The sequence below is a fragment of the Gymnogyps californianus genome, chromosome 1 (assembly GCF_018139145.2).
Source record: "Gymnogyps californianus isolate 813 chromosome 1, ASM1813914v2, whole genome shotgun sequence".
Classification (NCBI taxonomy): Eukaryota; Metazoa; Chordata; class Aves; order Accipitriformes; family Cathartidae; genus Gymnogyps; species Gymnogyps californianus.
The window spans coordinates 12,294,058-12,312,305 of record NC_059471.1 but is presented as its reverse complement, the minus strand read 5'-3'; the positions used below and the strand labels follow the sequence as shown (position 1 = coordinate 12,312,305).

Below are 18,248 nucleotides of genomic sequence, written 5' to 3'. Positions count from 1 at the left end.
GATAGAGTCAGGCTAATGTGCTGTCCAAAGTTTTTGAGCAGCCAGTGGAGAACAGAGCCGTTGTCGTTTGATACGCGTGTGGAACTCTTGACACTGAAGAAGGTTCTGTATTAAAAAATGTTGGACTTATCTGAATAGATAATATCGGCAACCTTCTGTGCCAGGGAGCGTTGCTGTGTTGAGTCAGTGATGACTTTCTGTCGGAGCCTAATGAGAGAATTGTCTTGAGGCACCAAGCCATACAAACTTGAAGAGACAAGCCAGCCGTGGTTGAACGACTGGCCCTCAACAATGTGTTCCTTTGAGCTTCTAAGCCTTGCCTTGTACTTGTGCAGCGAGGGCCCAGGAGATTCACCAGCCCAGACAGGCTGTTCTTCATCACTGGACACTCGGGTCTGAGTGGAGAAGTACATCGTGGAAAAAACAAAGCAGAAAACCCCAGGGAAACACTGCATGGGGCTACTTCCTCCTGCAGAGGAGTCCCTTTATATTACCCTGGTGACTGTTTGTTTTTTGGGTTTTTTTTAAATACACTAATCTTCAGCTTCTTTTTAAAGATTTTCAGGACAGTGGTAAGTAAGCAAGTGATTTCTCAAGCCTTTTTATACTTTCTCAAAATATATACGGTAGGTAGAGATCACAGTTTGTGATTTGGTTTTTTGGTTGTGTCAGGAAAGCATAGTTAAAAGGCAGTTGCAGTGTACATTTTATGTGATTATTGTCTTTAGAGTAGTGTTATAGATGGTCTGTTGTCAGAACATTTTATTGATAACTTAAATGCCTCTGGTGTTGTTTTTTAACGAAGCTAGGAAGCCGCCTTTGCCTGAGTGCTCTCTCAGGAGCGGAATGGGCTTGATGTGGTCTTTGAACAGTATATGTGATTCTCTGTGTACTATGCTGAAATGATCCATGTGTCCATGGTGTTTTGTGTTTTCCTCTTTGAACTTCTAATATCCCAAAAGAATAAGACACAAAGCATTTCCCTGCAGTTAATATCTTGCTGGTCTGAATATCTCTAACATAGTTTTTCAACCCATCTGGTCATAATCCTCAGAAAAGTCCCCATGCCTCAGTCATGCAGAGATAGTGCTGTTCTTTCTCATAGTCATTCTGTTGTGGTATTCTTCATGATTCAAAAATAATCAACAAAGTCCATTTACTTGCTCAACTTATGTTTTATTGCATTTCCAGTAGGATACATAGTGCATAAACCTTCTCAAAGTACACTTGAAATAGCCATAAATGGCAGCTGAAAATCTCTCCAAAGTAGTACAGTGTTTGCAGTCTACAGGAGGATTTGTCAAGTAAGCATGGCTACTGTTTTGCGGTCCTTCTAATTAAGCATTGAGAAGACAGAAGTGGCTTAGCAGCAAAATGATAGAAAAAAAAGTGCCCTTTTTCCTGTTGTAAGAACTGTTTCATTTAGAGAAGAAACCAATACACCTATGACAAATTGTCCTAAATAAGCATACGGGTCTTGATTCTGCCCATATTCGTGTCAGTTCTGCAGCTTCTGTTGAAGTCAGCTGGACAGAATTAGATCTCCATGGTGGTTTTTTTTTCCCTGAGGTGAGTGGAAAGAGCTTCTGTATCTGTTTTGTTTCAGAGGTTTTTACACCATCATTGGGGTAATGATAAATCTTGATACACCTGCCATAGTGACATTGTCCTCTGTTGATTGACTTTTATGGCAACAGCCATGAAAGAGGAAAGGGATGGAGTGGGAGGGAATACTCAGTTGTATTGGGATGTCCAGGAGATTGGGCACTGCTGCATTGGCCGCAGCAAAGCACCAGCGATGGGATTCGCTCTACCAGATGTGGATATCTGCATTGGAGTTACTTACCCCAGTTCTCTGCCATTGGTGGGAAGAAAGGCACTCATCCTAAAGGTGAGTCCCCTAGGTCTCCTGCTTTCCACTGACGGAACAGAGCGCCTGGATTGACTAGCTCAGATGTAGATCTCCACTTTGAGATGAAATGGATATTCATGCAGTTTACTGACTACCCTGCCTGCAGAGTGGCAAGAGTGCTGATTCAGAAGTGCATTTAATCATGTGCCAGTCCTTGAAAGACATTTAAAAAAAAAAAGGGGGTGGGGGAGGAAGGAAAGTTTAGATATGTTAACTACAAGCAGAATATTCCCCGGTAGTCCATTAAAATTTGAAGTATCAGACAAGTATTTTCCTGTAGGAGAGAAAACCTTTCACTTGGCTATTGAGTTTCAAATCCATATTTCACCCATAATTTGGAAAGCTACATATTTTTAAAAGCTACTAATTCTACCTGTGTATTCTTGCACACACACACGTACAACATGCACATTCTTGTCCCTGCAGCGTATATCCCGCCTGTTGGTGATGACCAGTGCATGCTCATGAGGTAGAGGTGCCAAACCTGTGAGTTTAGGGGCTGCAGATGCAAAGGGATTTTGTGTGTGTGTGTATAATGTTTGTCTGTACAGACAGGTTATATATGTTCATGTCAAGGGACCAGTTAAGAGACGAGCTTCCTGCTGTAGGAAACACAGAACAGGACTGTGTGTAGCTGGAACAAAAGCAGCTCTGAGCCTGGAGAGCTTGTCTTTTGAATAGATGGGGCAGACGTGGTTTTGAGGAAAGGAATAATGGAGGAGCAAGGTGGTTATGGTGTTGGGTCGGACATGTCGCACCAGCGCTGTGGCTTTATGCATAACAAATCTGTTCAAAATGTACAAAATGATTTGGAGTGTGTAGGAGGTTACCAAGGAGAGATTAACTCAGGGGGGGGGGGAAATCACAAAAAAGGTACATTTTAATTTTGTCTAAAGCAAAAAAGATTCTTTTTGTTCATTCTGATTGTGATTCAGGATAGAAGAATCTATACAGAGTTGGGAAAACTTATTACACAGCAATTCGGTAGTGCAAACCTGTAGTCTCCCCTTAAGTTGCATGAAGCCAAAAAACCCTGACCGTTGTCTGTGGGTTTCAGGACTCAAACATTCAGGAGAAAGAGTAGAAGAGAATAACTGGAAAACGGCTGGGAGGGACCTCAGGTACTCTCTTCTCTTGGAGGCTTGTGCTGCAGATGTCAGTGTCCAGGGACAAAGTTACTGTCCCTAGTCAGTCCAGCTGCTCTCCCTCCCTCACCCTGGGTTTACACCTCTTGAGTTGCTTGTGTAGTCATGCCCGAAGCCAGTCCTGGCAAAATGATCCAGGTTATGGAAAAACAACCATTTAAAAAGCCATTAAGCTAACCCAGGCATCTTGACTGAACTCGATACAGGAGCAATTACAGCGCTGGCAGATTGGGTAGGAGGAGGCAATCCTGGCTCAGCCTCAGCAAGTGCAGGACGCGTGTTGTCATCCTGGCTGTGCAGCTCCGCTGGTAGGCAAACGCCTCTCAGGCAGTATGAGAGGAAAACATATCAGTTGTTTTGTTCACAGGCAAAAGCAAACCCTGAATATAGTTTCACACACCCTTTCAGGTCCTTCTGGAGCAGCGTTCAGTGATGCACAGACCTCTGATACCCTGTACTTAGGTATCTCAGTACCACCCTGAGCTGGCTGTAGCCGCTTGGGATGAGCTCTGTGCATGAGTCGTGCAGGGACATCAGTCAGGAGAGGGATTTTTGGAGCAGCATGCTGGCTGCTGTGTTGGGAGGCAGTGTGAACACGTGGTTGGAGAGGCTTGGCAGAACTGCAGTATCGTGAATCACAGTATGAGGAGGTAAGGAATGAGGCAGGGAGCAGTCTTACCTTTTTAGCAGGATCTAAACCTCTTTCCCTGACCCCACACATGCAAGCAAAGGAGGTGATCACTTTGTTGCTGAGATCTGGAGGTAGTGTCAATGATACAGTATTGGGGTTTTCTTGCTTTGGGTGCTAGAGGTGGGAGGGCATGAGAGAGCTCTGCACCTTCAGCCACGGGTAAGTGGGCTGGAGCTAACGCAAGGTGGGATCCTGGAGTAAGAGAAGCGGTTGTTAAATGTAGCAAGTGTGGGTTTGTTCTGCCAAGTCGCTGCTTGAGCAGAGAACAAAGGTAGGTGGTGGCATGAAGTCCTCACACCCTCTCTGAGCTGAGGCAGGACTTGTGTTTAGGTGCTAAGGTACTCCCATGCTCAGCATCCCAGAGAGCTGTTTTATCTAGAGGGAGAGCTGCTGACGGGTGGAATGGGTAGATGATGGTACTCAGTAAAGGAAGACAGAAATAAAGGTTATTCTGGTGTGTAACTAAACTCTTCATTCCCCTGGAGATTCAGTTACCAAGCATAACGTTTTTGTGGGGAAAAGATAACGAAGACCTTGTTTGGCTTAGAGGCAAGGCAAAGTAGTTTACCGATTTTTGGTGGTTGTATTTGTTTCTTACAGAAACCATCTTAGTGATGGTTGTGACAGACACGGCCAGTGTGTGGCTCTAACGTCAACGTGGTCCTATTCCTAAGTAATGCTGATTCTGCCCAGCTCTGGCTGCGACCTTCATTGCAGATTTCAAAGCTCTCTTTGGTTTTGTTCCCACCGAACAATTTAAAAAACTGAGGCACACAGAGGTGGAACATTTCAGTTACAGATGTATATGGTACCTGCCTCAATAGTGTTAATGCGTCAGCAGCCAGCCATCACTCTCCTGCAGCCGGGCTGCCGCAGTCGTGTCCCTGGCTCCCCTACCTGCTTCCTTGCCTCACTGGAGCTCTTAATTTCATTTTGCAAAATTTGCAGAGGGCTAAATCTGGGCTCAGGAGTGTTATTTTTAGAGTCTTGAAAATAGGCTAATATACAAAAAAAGATTTTTCTCACAGTTTAATGAACGATTTTGGGGTTTTGAGGGGGAGGGGAGGATGGCAGTAAGATGGAAGGGCTTTTCATGTCATCTTCTTAGTCATATAAGGGGCAGAGGGTCCATCTATGGTGTTAGTGTCTTCCCAGAGCTCCATGTGCATTGGCCCATCCCATTCTTCCTCCTTGATCTGTTTCCAAAACTCCTCTTTCCTTATCCACCCACTTTTCCTCCCTCCTGCCACCCCCTGTCCTTTAGCGCTCCCCAGATGTCTTCTCCTGTGCCTGCTGCCTGCATTGGCAACTGCACACACATTGCATTTCCCCAAATTAATTTTAAGGAGCCATTGATGGAGGTGGATTTCAGGAAAATGCCTACTGTTCATTTCTCTGTTTCTGCCAGGATGGGTTTCAAGTGTTCATGTTCCAACTAGGAGGCTCATTCAGGGTCTAGGGCTGGGCAGATGCTGCAAAGACTGGCACACCAGAGAAGTGTTTGTCCTGGGCTTTCTGACCACGTCTGTCTCAGCCTCTTGGGAAGGATCACTGTTACGCAGGGGTGATGTGCTTGCGCCGACTTTGAAATCATCGTGAAGGCAGTCGGTGCTGTGTTACCTGAGGTAGGCTGTGTGGCTGAGGTCAGCTGAGGGATGGTAAAAATGAGCTTAGTCCTCAACTCTGTACCAAAAAAAAAGAAATTAAAAAAGAAAAAAAAAAAGGCAGTGGGGAGGCAAGGGAGCAGAAGCTGTCAACCTTGAAGTGCTGTGCTTCCAGGAGGCCATCCATCCGCTGCCCTGTGTTGAAGTGAGCGCAGGTTTGGATCGCTAACCCTTTCCTCTGACCCTGGGGACTCCACATTTCAGAGAGTGCGAGTGAGCAGATGGATTTTATTAGACTTAGAAGAGCCAGGTTTTAAACCGAAAAAGCTTTCAACCTTGTCTTTACAGAATGGTGTTGATATGCAGGTCTTTGTCTTTTGTACTGCTTGCCTCTTCCCTCCTTCTCTCCCCTACCTGCAGTATGGTGTTTAAAACCCCCCTGAGCACTGCCCACCTAGTGATTATGGCAGCTGTTTGTCATACCAAATGCTTTCTATGTATCTTACCTCATATTTGTTTTGGCTTAAGATATAGCCCAGTCTTCCAAATGTTTACCACTGAACATGCTCCCACTGACATCTGCAGGAGAGGAGCGAGTCCAGCTGTTGACCGAAGTGATCCTAGCAGCAGCTGCTGCCTGTTTGGGGTACAGACCTTCTCAAAGAAGTTGTGATGGTGTCTTGAATGCAGAGTGTATTTTTACTAATAGCCTTCCAAGATAAAAGGCCGCAAAGATGACCACCACTTATGGACTGATTAGCCAGAAGCCTCCGTCTCATTTGGCATAATCCAGATGTTATCCTGCTAATTTCAAGGCTGTGACTCAAGCGCAGAAATTGACACACAGGGGTTGAGAGCGGGTCTACATCGCAGGCTTTTGTCAGGGAGGCCGTCAGTCAGGGCTTTGATGGGATGTGTGATCTTCGGCCAACACAGCTGTGCTGACAAGAAGTCCTCAGCGTAGACTTCTGCTAGTTATGCCAGCAAAACCTTGTTTTTACTGGTGTTGCTGACGTGGGGGAGGAGAAGCTTTCCTGCAAGTTCAGTGCTGCCAGTGTGAGCTCCGTCAATGGTGACCTCCCTTTACCCATCCTGTAGACCCCAGTCCAGCTGCTCTGGCAGCCTCCCTAGTAAGAGCTGGCCTAAGTGGGTGCAGTTGTGAGGTTCCTGTTAGGAAGCCAGGACTGTGCTTGCTTTTATTATTATTTTTTTTAAGAGTCTTTTGAATGCATTTTTTAAAATGTACATCTTGTTCTCAACAAGGCTTTGATCTTTTTAATCTTTTCATCTATACATCAATCTGTTGTGTGAAAATGCTGGAACGTGCTTTTATTGTGGCATGGGGTTTCTTTGGGTTTTGTTTTCACTTTTTTGCATAGTTTAGAGAATTTTTCTTCCCTGAGGCTCTCCCTCTGGCTTGATCCTACATGAAAGTTGACCAGAGACATGTCAGATTCTAGAGTGCCACTTTAGGCCATGTCTTTGATTTTTCTTTGCAGGGATTTCCTGATATCAAATTAAAACAGTTCTTTCTCTTTCCTCACATTAAGATAAAGAAAGCATTTTGGGCGAGTCTGCACATTCAGTTGTGAGCAGACATGAGCCCTCTCTGCCTGTCTCCACCAGGTGCAATGCACGCCAACTGTAAACCCAAAGTCTTGTGGTTGCTACAGCATGAGGCAGAGTCTGGACTAACTTACCTGCTCTGTGTCTGTGTTATTAGGTCAAGCAGCTGGTGTGCTGCTGTGGTTGTGGTCATTTGGCCAGTTCAAGGCATGGGCAATATGATTAAATCCATCTGTGTTTGGCCACATAGACTTAGCCTTAATCTTGGTCACTTACATATGCTCTTCTCCCCTAGTTCTTACCATAGGTTTAGACCTCAGGTTATGCTTTCATAGTTACAGCCATGCTTTCCTAAAATGTCCATCTGCTCGTGATCGCAGCTGTTCTTGTGGAAACTCTTGTGTAAATGCAATCATATCTGTGAAAAGTAATGCCCTGTGATATAACTTTATCCTGAGGGAAAGTGGAGGAGGGGTCATTTGGCAGCCAAAAAAATCAAAACTGTACCTCCTATCAAACTATAACCTTTGTAACAAGTCACTACTACTGAGCCAAATCAGGATCTTTGCAGTTGTCAGACCCTCACTGAAGACAGTGGTGTGACAAGGTGTCCCTTTTAACCTTCCTCAGTGTAAACTAGAAATTGCTCTGCTTAATATTTTATAGCATCATGGTAACAGTTGATCACTTCAACCAGGAAAGGAACTGATCCCTTTGGTTCTGTGTGTAACTGTGCGGACAGAGAGTTTGACTCGTGATGATGGGTTGGGGAGGAGAAGGTTGGAGCATGAAAGGCAGCCACCTGGGAAGTGTGCTGCCAAAGCACAGAGCCTGCTTCAAACAGCTTCTCCATTGCAGACATCCTTGCTTAGTGCGTGGCCCAATGGTATGCTCAAGGACTGTGTGGAGGTCTTTCACATGCTTTGTGTTGACCTTTCAGAGGCTTAGACACTAGGCAGTACCTCAAGATCTTTGAGTATTTGTTGTCCTTGATATTGTTGACCCGTTGCAGGTAAGTGTAAACTTCTTGGTTTATGAAAATGTAATGAATTTCTTTTTCTACCTCTATCTTTTGCCTAGGTCCTGAGGGAGACTAATAAATTGGCTGAAATGGAAGAGCCACCTTTGCTACCAGGAGAAACCATTAAAGACATGGGTATGTGAAGAGGAAATTCCTTATTGTTTGCTGACCGAATAGAATATCCATAGAGCAAAATACCTTGGCAGTCATTGACCAACAACAGCAAATGGCTGATGTTTTGAGAACCATGATCAGGTTGTTTCATTAATCAAGTTATTGTGCATCACATGAGCCAAGGTAACTATATGTCTCCTCTTAGCATGTAGCAAATACAAGGCAATTCAGCGTATCTTAGCATGAGTCATGAAGTAGGTTGTGCAGCTTTGCCTTTGCTGCCTCCTGAGAGGACACGGATCGACTGTTTCAAGTTGTGCTTGCCACAGGGTAACCTCTTAGGTTGACATAGCACAATTGTGTGTCAAATCTCTGTCACAGACTGCAGGAGAGGATACAGTGCTGTTGCAGAGAACTTGTTGTGATATGGGGATGGAGATTTTTTCTTTCTTTTCATCCAGACATTCTGACATGCATCAGGTTTGCTGATGCACTCCAGTCTGAAAGTTTGAGTAAGCCTCTTGATTAATTTTCTGTGAAAGATTTTGCATTCACTAGTTTAACATGTTCTCTTCCTCTTAAAATGATATGGAAGAGTGCAACTTCAGTCCTAAGAATAAAAAAAACAAAAACCAAAACTGAAAATAACTCACCAAAAAAACCTACCCAACAAACAAACAAAAAAAGGCAAAAAAACCCCACCTCAATGCTCAATCTTTTTCTCTACTCCTTTCCTAAGGACTCTGAACTCGTACTCCAACCATGCACTGCAGACTGACATCTAACTCACTCCACAGGCACAGTTAGCTCTGACAGCAAGAATATATTTTGAAGGGTTCCTGGGGAATGGTTTAAGTAATCAGAGTTACCAGTGTTTTATCTGTTAGCAAATGACGTGATGAGCCACGTAAGTCTGTAAGACTGGATGGCTTTTGGAGTAGGCCGGATAGCAGCTGCCTGGTCCAGCAAGAAGTTAAAGGTAGCAAAAAGGAAATCTTTATTATTCATGAGCAATAATTATTCCCTGTTAAAAGTGTCAAGAAAGGCAAATGTAATTCTCTTTGTATTTTACAGGGAAGGGAAGAAAAATTATTTCAGCCAACCCAATAATCTAGGGCAAGATTGGCCCTATGGAAGATAGGAATTCCATAAGCGGGGGAATTAGTAAATTCTGGTTTCTAGTATCTTTCTCCCATATGGATTCTCTTGTGTCTACCAAAGACTGAGCTTATTAGACTTTCCCTTGGTAGTAGCACTAGTACAACCTCTCTATTACACCTGGCATCCGTTCTCACAAACAGTGAAGCATTTTAATGCCTTGGAGATCCCTATTTTTCAGATAGATACTGCTGAAATCATATAACCGAGGTAGGGTTAAGGTCAGACAAGCCATGTGTGTAGGTACGTGTGTACATGTGCAGTGTAATTAAGTAAAATTGTTTCCTTAAGAAACCAAGCTAATAAAATGCAAATGTGAAAGGTGATGTGGCTTACAAGCTGGCAAGGCCAGTGTTTGAGATCGTGCCTGGGATTCCTTACCTGGAAAACATTTTTCTAGCACCTTTGCTCCCAGAAATCCTGTTCCTTTTCAGATGTAAATGCACACTTCTCTTATTAGTAGATTTTGTTTTATTTTTTTCAAACATTTTGAAATTACATTTTAAATAATGGGAACTCTAGTGGAAAAACCAGGCAGGCTGCCCTCACCCTTATTATGCGCCATGAGTCTGCTTTCAAACCTCTGTCAAACTAGTCTTTGAAAAGAAGTGATTAATAATCGGCCAATAATGAAACACTTGGTTTAATTAGAACTGGCTAGAAGCATTTTGCGTTTAACTGTCCTTTGAACAAACGCATGTAAATTAAAATAAGTAAAAAGAAATGAAATTGCTAGTGTGTGTGTATATATGTATTTTATTTATTTTTAGCCAAAAATTCTGTGCTATGTATTTTGCTCTGAATTAGTCACTCCTGATATTTTAAGGATCGTTCTCCATATCCAAATCTCGAGTCAGTGAAGACTATGCAGAAGGAGAGTTGACATGAGGATAATTTAGTTATATGAGTTGCCAGTGCCCTGGAGTAAGGCAGTCTCTCTTCCTCCCTCCCTCCAGGCTAAATCTCATGGGATAAAGGTAGAAGAAATTCAGGTCCCCGTCCTGACACCCCAGTAGCCTCAGGCCTCATGTGCGTGGTGGCTGTCACCTGGATGGGAGGCGAGCTGTCCTCGTGACTTCACGCAGCGCTTGCAAAATGGGTCACGTAGGGTTTGGAGGCTTGAGATTATTAAGATGGTCCAGGGAGTTCTTTCATGGATCTGGCAGCTCTGGTCAGTGGGTCTCCTTCTGAAAGGATCTCTGTGTGTTTGAAGGGTGTCATTACTGGTCAGTGATAGTGTAAACCATTGCCACGGCACAGCCAGCCAACTGCTTCAGTGTCAGAAGACGTGATGGGTCACTGCTGGGCAGCAGCAGGGGAAGGGAACGACTTAAATGTTGGCATTTTTAGTTGATGTAAAACAGAAGGCCCGTTAGGGGAGGTGTTTGCTGTGGAAAACCAGCAGCACCTCTTGCCTTTTGCTTGAACAAGTGAGAAACGTTTGAAGCCTTTTAAGAAGGGGACTATTTTGAGTCACCGTCACTCAGGCTCAAAAATAATTGAATTGTTGCAGAGTAATTTGATTGCTGACTTCAGACTTAAAATCACTGGCAGTTGGGTGCTATACAGATTCCTGGCTGCTGGAAATCACTGTGGCTCCGCTGGCTTTTAGCATGAGGGCCTTCATCCCAGGGCTGACTCTGCGTGCAAGGGCATGCAGAACGACCCAAGCATCCTAAAAGCCACATGTAGGAGAAGTGCCTTCTCCTGTCCTTGGTGGCACAAACCAGCTTGGGGACGATCCTTAGCTTTTATGCAGATTGTTGTCAGCTTCAAATGTATGCATCCAGGCAGGAATTGTCTCCTCTTTTTGTGCATTGTGTTCTCAGCTACTAGCAATACATTTCTCAGTAAGAGTAAACAGTTTGCAGCTGAGTACTGGCTTTTTTACAGAGGTAGTAGTTCTGTGCAAATGTAGGATTCTAGGTGATGGTACTTGCCTGGAGTTCAATTTATACCCAAACTCTTACCTTCTCCACAGAACTGGAACTTGCGTGTTAGCTCTAGGCTAGAACCCCAGGTTAAGCTTGTTTTCATTTCGTGATCTGAAAAGCGGAGCCTCCAAATTTTGTTGCTGTCATAATTTTACTCCCATAAATTAACCATGAAATTAACAACTTTTTTTTCTTTTTTTTAAGCTAAGGATGTTACTTACATCTGCCCCTTCACTGGAGCAATCAGAGGAACCCTTACTGTTACCAATTATAGACTGTATTTTAAAAGCATGGAACGGGTAAGCTTTTGAAACCATCTGCTTTTGTTGACTATTCAATCTTTAGACCTAGGTGTTCTTTGAGAGTAATTCTGTGTGAATCATAGCTATATGTTTGGGAATATAGGCATAAGGGAGCAGGAGCTGGGGATTTTTCCCCCTCCCCTTTTTAAACTCACAAATTTCAACTGTCTACAGGACCCTCCTTTTGTCCTAGATGCATCTTTAGGTGTAATCAACAGAGTGGAGAAAATTGGAGGCGCTTCCAGTCGCGGTGAGAATTCATATGGGCTGGAGATTGTATGCAAGGTAAACTTTTATCTGTGTTTTATAATAGGGGAAGGGGAACATGTATTTTAAAAGGTTTTCTCTGTAGTACTGTAGGAAGTTCTGCAAAACATTTCAGTCAGTATGACTTCACACACTTCCAAAACCATCTGATTTTAAAAGTAATTTTCAGGATTCTCCAGCTCCACTCATTTGAGACGAGATCCAAACCTTTATTCAGGCTTTGTGCTAGGTAACGTCTTGTCTTCATAGTGGAAACCAAGGTCTGCATCCCACTAATGCAGTTCTCAGGGTTGCCCACCAGGATTTTCCAGGAAGACTCCAGTCATTGTGGAGTACAGAATGCCTTTCACTCACTTGCATTTCAAGAGCAAGAAAGGGGCATGTTTCCCCCTAAATCGTTAGCTTATGTCCACCTGCTGCTGCGCTTTGTGGTGAAGGACTGGCAAGTAGCCATCAGTCCTCCTCAAGGCTGTTCTTTCATTTCTTTCAAGGCGGTACATATTTCACATGCGCCTCTGAAGAGCCCTTGGAATCATTGGAAATGCAAACTTCAATAAAAATTAACAATTCACCTCCTCGTGTCTACTTACTATAGATCTGCAGAGTAGATAAAGCCACCGTATCCAGTCCTAAATCCAAACCTCCACAGTTCACCAGGGCATGGCCCCTCTGCTTCCCTTGGTGGCCATGTAGGGAGAGCTGGATTCTGAACCTTGTAGGTCTTGGGCTGCTTAGAGTTCTTGTCAGAGCCCCCTCAAGGCTGAAAGGATGCCACTTGCCGGGTGAGGGCAGATGGAGGAATGAAAAGGAGTCCCAAACTGCTCTGGTCACTGCTGTGATTTTGAGACACCAGGAAGCTCAGCAGACTGTCAAGCTGTGGGCGTGCTGAGTCAAGAGCAGTTGATATAATCTATACCAAATCATCCAGCTGCTCCCTTGTCCTATTGCAGTCATGATCCTCCCTGGCTAACGTAGGGTTGCTTGTGCTGGCAAGCTAATTTGTTCCCTGTTTTGATCTGGATTCCTAGTCCTCAGCCATTTTGCCTATATGCAAATTTGCACACATTCAGGTTTGGAGTGAACTCCTTTGTTTCCCTGGGTGGGAAACCCAGGCACAAACTATACGATGGGTATATTGGCCCTATACAGTGCATATATATATGCGCCAGCCTGCTTGGCCCAGGGTATGCAGAGCAGTTTAGTGCAATAACAGAGTAGTACAATACAGCTTATGCGTCCTGAAATGTTCTCTATCTGAGACCAATTACCTAATCTCAGTTTTGTGAGAAAGCTAAGTCTTTAGCTGTTTATCTCATCCTCTGACTTGCTGTACCATCTTCATATGCTTGAACTTGATATCTCATTTCCTGCTGGTGGCTTTTAAACGGTTTACTACAAGTGTTTGAGTTGTAGGCTTGGCTGGAAAATCTTGGCATCTTAGAGATGCTTTATTTAGTTTCCAAATTTGATTTTATAGATGAGTACGGAAAGGAGGTCCTGGGTTGCCACTCTTTGTGGAAACTGTGCTGCTGTGCAAAGTGGAGGAGTTCTCAGTTTCAAGACATCCTCTTGAGTACTGTCAGAGATGGAAGCTTTAAAGGGAGATGGCATTGGTTGCTTTGCACCAAACTGGCTGGACTTGGGCTCCCTATGTGCAGTAGCTCTATGGAGGTACTTTGTTGGCAGTCCTTTCCAGCTGTCTTCTGGCACAGCTCAGTGTGAGAGCCCAGTAAGAGCTAGGAGGTCTGTCTCACAAAGCCCTGCCGACCGGAGGTAGCTTGTCCCTGAGCAGGGCTCTCCCCTAGACTTTCAGCGGGTACAGAGCTTCATGTGAAGGCAAGATGCTGCGATCAGGCACACCTCTGCACTCCCTCTGCTCCTCTGCAGTTGTGGCAGGCTTTGTTGGAGGCTGCAGACAACCACTGAACCAAGCCCAGAGTTGCAATACAACAGTGTTCAAAGTACAATATTAAATCAGTACTAGAAAAAGCATCATGATGTGACCCTATTTTGAATGCTGGCTTTTGGATTTTCTTTGGATTTTGAAGTGGTTCAGAAATCCGCAATTTGATGTCCCTCTTTTTTTCCTAGGATATTCGAAACTTGCGATTTGCTCACAAGCCTGAAGGGAGAACTAGACGATCCATATTTGAGAACCTAATGAAATATGCTTTCCCAGTTTCAAATAATCTGGTAAGTATTTTCTTTTCAGTTTTTACCAAAAGACAGAGTGGCAGTAAGCTGTTTTGTTCAGTCCCATCTACTTGGTGCAGTGTTCACATGGGGTGCATTTTGTTGAAGGAGGAGAAATGCTGGTTTTTAAATCTGTTTCAGAATTAATTCTGTAGGAGTTTAGATCATATAGAAAACAGGAAAAGTCTACTACCGTGGGGCTGGATTCCTTCATGCATGGAGAATGACTTACTGATACACCTCGTAACAGAGGGAAAATACTCAAAGCACAGTGACGTCCATCAGAGGTTTACAGCTAATGGTGACTGCACTGCCCTAAGTCTGGAATGCAGTTCGTCTGCTCTGTCGTGTTATGACACTGCAGTTGTTGCTTCAAATACTGGTTGAAAGGATCTAGTTCTTAATATGTAAGAGCGTTCTTGCCCAAGTAGTCTTTTCTTTCTCTCTTTAATAATAAACTCCTTTTGTCCATGAAGTACTAGGTAATAGACAAGCAAGATCAGGGGTATAGAGGAAAGTATATTGTTGTACTAATTACCTGCTACAGCAAGCATGTTAATCTTTTTCACAAAGCCCTAAAAGAGTGGTAGTGCAGTGGGAAAAAAGAAGGACCAGTCATGAGTTAGTATTTGAGATATCAAACAACCTGGAAATGGGCTCTGAGTGGGCTCTTAATGGTAAATTTTCTTTCTTTCAGCCACTTTTTGCATTTGAGTACAAAGAGGTTTTTCCAGAAAATGGATGGAAGGTGTATGACCCCACTTGGGAGTACAGAAGACAGGTGGGTATTGTGCCATGTCCTTCCTCATCCTCTCTGCTCTTCAGAAGTGAGACTCTGTGCGGTAATATAATTACAGGTCACATGGAGCGGAGAATGATCCTGCTGACAAATGTCATGCAGGCTGGGTTAGGACGTTGTTCTCCACACCGCAGTGATTGATGACAGTAGTACAACTTTAGAGACAGTAGCATCCACTGATGGAGATTACTCAGGCTGCAGAGAGCTGACTTTAGGCTTTGGTAGAAAAAACTATTACTTTGGCTTAGTCATCAGCCACTGCTGGCAGTGAGGAACAGAGGATGCCTTTTGCAGGTACAGCCATCCCATTGTTGAGTTTCACACCTCAGCTCTTGCTTGTATCAGTTTTAATTCTTTCCAGTTTTTCCTGTCTCAGACAGGAACTTGGAAGGAAAAAAATTAAATGTAGAATGCCTTCATTTTCTTGGGGAATCAGCATAGGGATCAACCTAGAGAGTGTTGTGATTAACCATAGCTTAGAACAGACAGTTGTAGTGTGTCCAGAGTAGACTGGTCGAAGGTATTAATGATCATGAAGTGGCAGGCTGTCCATTAGGAATACCGTGGTAAAAACTTGAATGGTCCTCCCTGGGGGAAAAGGTGGGAGAGTTTTGGGTTTTATAATTAAATCACTCTTGTCATAAAACCCTCAAGTAGAGGAGACAGCACAGTTTGGTGACACATTTGCCCTGGACACAGTAAACTTCTGTCTCATCCAGATCTGCCAGGATAAAACCAATTTTCCTTTGTAAAATTAAGAAATCTTAAGCCATGTAATTTAAAGATTTATTTGGGTCTTTCCCATAAAACAAAACAAAACCAGACCTCTGTCCTAGCCTAGTTGTTCGTCTGATTCCTGGCACCCAAAACCTAAGGAAAGGATTCATTTTTCTAGCTCTAGTCTTCTAAAAGCTGGGCATGCCTTCTAAATTGGTTATCTAGGCCTGTCATTAACAGATGGGGAGAGCGTGCTTCACTGTTGGGGGTGATTTGTTCCCTCCTAAAATAGCTGCCTAAGATAGATCGCTGGCTTCTAGGCTGCTAATTGAAAGTGAGATGTATCTTACCTCTGCTGTCTTCATTGCAAAAAAGTGTATGTTTTGCAATGAGATACCACAATCTAAAATCCCAGTGGAGACAAACTCCGATCGTTTGTAATCAATGACATACATTGTATCTAAGGTCGACTTTGACTAATAAGACCAGATAATGCAGCGATTATTGCTTCATTTAGAATTTACCTCTTTTTTGGTAGTTATTTTAAGGAAAGATCTGTTTATAAAGAAGGATCTGCAGCCCAAGCTGTATGGGCAAGATGCTTCTTTATAGGGCTGAGAACTTTGGAGTAAAGACTAAAGAATACCTGTGCTATCAAAATAATCTCCACTGAAAAGCACAGCATTCACTTAGCCAAGCTTCAGTTAAAACAGAGGAAGTACAAAAGACATTCTTACAATATCTGGAAAGAAGAAAGGGTGACCCTTGAGAATTTGGAGGTAAATTATTCCAGTTTCTTAATCCTGGCATGTCCGTTTTTAGAATACAAGCTTTTCTGTCCATATTAGTTTTTATATTGTGATTTGGCAGGAGCTTGGTTACACGGTGAAAGGATACGTGTATTTACATGCATGTGATTTGCAGCTCTTCATGGTCCTTCTGTAAAGAAAATGAGACCCTGGGCTGTGGTGTCTTTGTTGCTGGTCGCACAAAGTAGCACTGTTGTGTGTAAAGCATGTCACAATTGAGACATTGCTGCAACGTGTACTTCTTTTGTTATGACCTGCTTTTGTATCATTTTTGAGCGGACAGGAAAAACTTAGCCTGCCTGCTTTTATGTCAAGAAACCAAACTAATGTCCGTATGCTGAAGCCCCCGGTCATTTGCTTACATTGGTAACTGCAAAAACAAATCCAAACCAGGATTTTTTGCAGCCACGGCCTATCTGAATTTTACCCATGATGTGCCACAGTCATTCCCATTCCACATCACGCAATCCATCTGTTCCAGTAGCTTATCTCCAAAAGTGACCAACGCCAGCTGCTGAAGAAGAGGCAAACCATACTGCAGTAGATGTTTATGATGTGATCTGGCCAGGAGGAGAGTTTCATCCCTTTCGTTAGATAGATTTAGGTCCTGCAGCATGAAGCTTTATGTCCCCTCCAAAACTTTTAGGTATTTCAGTCTGTTTATTTAATTTCAGCATTTATAACTATAGATGTTCAATTTATCTGTGTGAGTGTCTTAGCCTTTTTTCTTAATCCAACCAGGTTCTGTTAAAGCGATAACAAATACTACAGTAAATCAGGATTATGTCCTGAAATGGCAGCAGGGATTCGTTAACAGTGAAACAGAACTGGCATCATCAAATCAGATAATGGCATTACCTGTCTCTGACTGTATGAATTGTGATCAGAAATAGAAAAGCAGGACATATGCACTATCTGCAGGACCTTTTGGAATTGGTTTAAAAACTATTAGAGAAGAGCTGGCCTAGGGCATAAGCAGCCCAGCAGTAGAGCCAGGCGTTAACTTGGTGTATCTTAGGCCAGGTCAGTCATTTCCCTGTGGGAGCGGGGACACAAAGAGAGGGGAGTGGAGCAAAAGTAGAAGCCAATTACCAGGCATCCAGAAAAGACTTTTAGAGTAGGATCCATGGTGGGATCTATGTCTACACTGGTAGACGTGGTAAGTTTGCGTGTGGTACGATTTATTTATTATAATTTTTTTTCAGATTAATATAGGCGTGTTGATATGATAGAGATCATAGCAATTAGGAAAGATATTCAGTAAATCCCTGACTTCTCTGTTAGCATTCTTGGGAAAGATGGAAATATGTAACTTATTAAAAATCTGTGATTGTGTAAAACTATGGGGAGTAATAAACAACCTGTAGAGAACAAAAGGAACTCAGAGAGGTTTGGGATTTAGTCGGTAAATGGAATCACATGTGGCAAATGAAATTTAAAACTGAAATTGCTCCCTGATTTTTATTACACGCGGGCTGGCAGAGTATAAAACAGAACTGCAAAGTGAATAAGACTTAGTTGAAACCAAAAGGCCTTGAGATGCCTTTGGAGTAACTTAAAGCTTTCATTTTCCTTAACAAGGTGGGGAGCATTTGGAAAATATTACAAGGGGTTGTGAAGCTGCAAATGTGTGATGTTTCCCTACAGAAGTCATGCTCATCTAATCCTATGCTCTGATCATATGTACCATGGAGCCACAGTATAGGGCTGTGGTTGCTGCTTTCAGAGAAAACATATAGAAATTAATAATTCAGAAGAGGAGCTGACCTGTTTTGAGGATAAAAGAAGTGCCCAGCATTAGTATACAAGCAGAGTGGGAAAGGTAGAGCATGAGAACAACATCCTACAGAGGATTGTTGGGTGTAACTTAGGGGAGTAAAATGAGAATTGAACTGTTAAATGTCCCATGGTTTAACTGAGGTCCTGCTTATGCTAGGTATGTCTCTACTGCAAAACAGATCACAGCTCTCTTGTGCTAAGTGGACACAACCTGGGCTGAGTACACGGCAGAGGGAC

The 18,248-nt window shown here is 43.3% G+C and overlaps 1 protein-coding gene across 1 annotated transcript in view; it reads left to right on the top strand.

Moving 5' to 3' along the window:
* Positions 1 to 18,248, top strand: part of MTMR2 (myotubularin related protein 2) — a 64,610-nt gene that overhangs the window by 29,070 nt on the left and 17,292 nt on the right. Inside the window, exons 3-7 of the mRNA XM_050890807.1 lie at positions 7,999 to 8,074; positions 11,350 to 11,444; positions 11,622 to 11,732; positions 13,806 to 13,907; positions 14,605 to 14,688. Coding sequence (XP_050746764.1) covers positions 8,029 to 8,074; positions 11,350 to 11,444; positions 11,622 to 11,732; positions 13,806 to 13,907; positions 14,605 to 14,688 — 438 coding nt within the window. The 5' untranslated portion in view covers positions 7,999 to 8,028. The remainder of the gene's footprint in view (positions 1 to 7,998; positions 8,075 to 11,349; positions 11,445 to 11,621; positions 11,733 to 13,805; positions 13,908 to 14,604; positions 14,689 to 18,248) is intronic.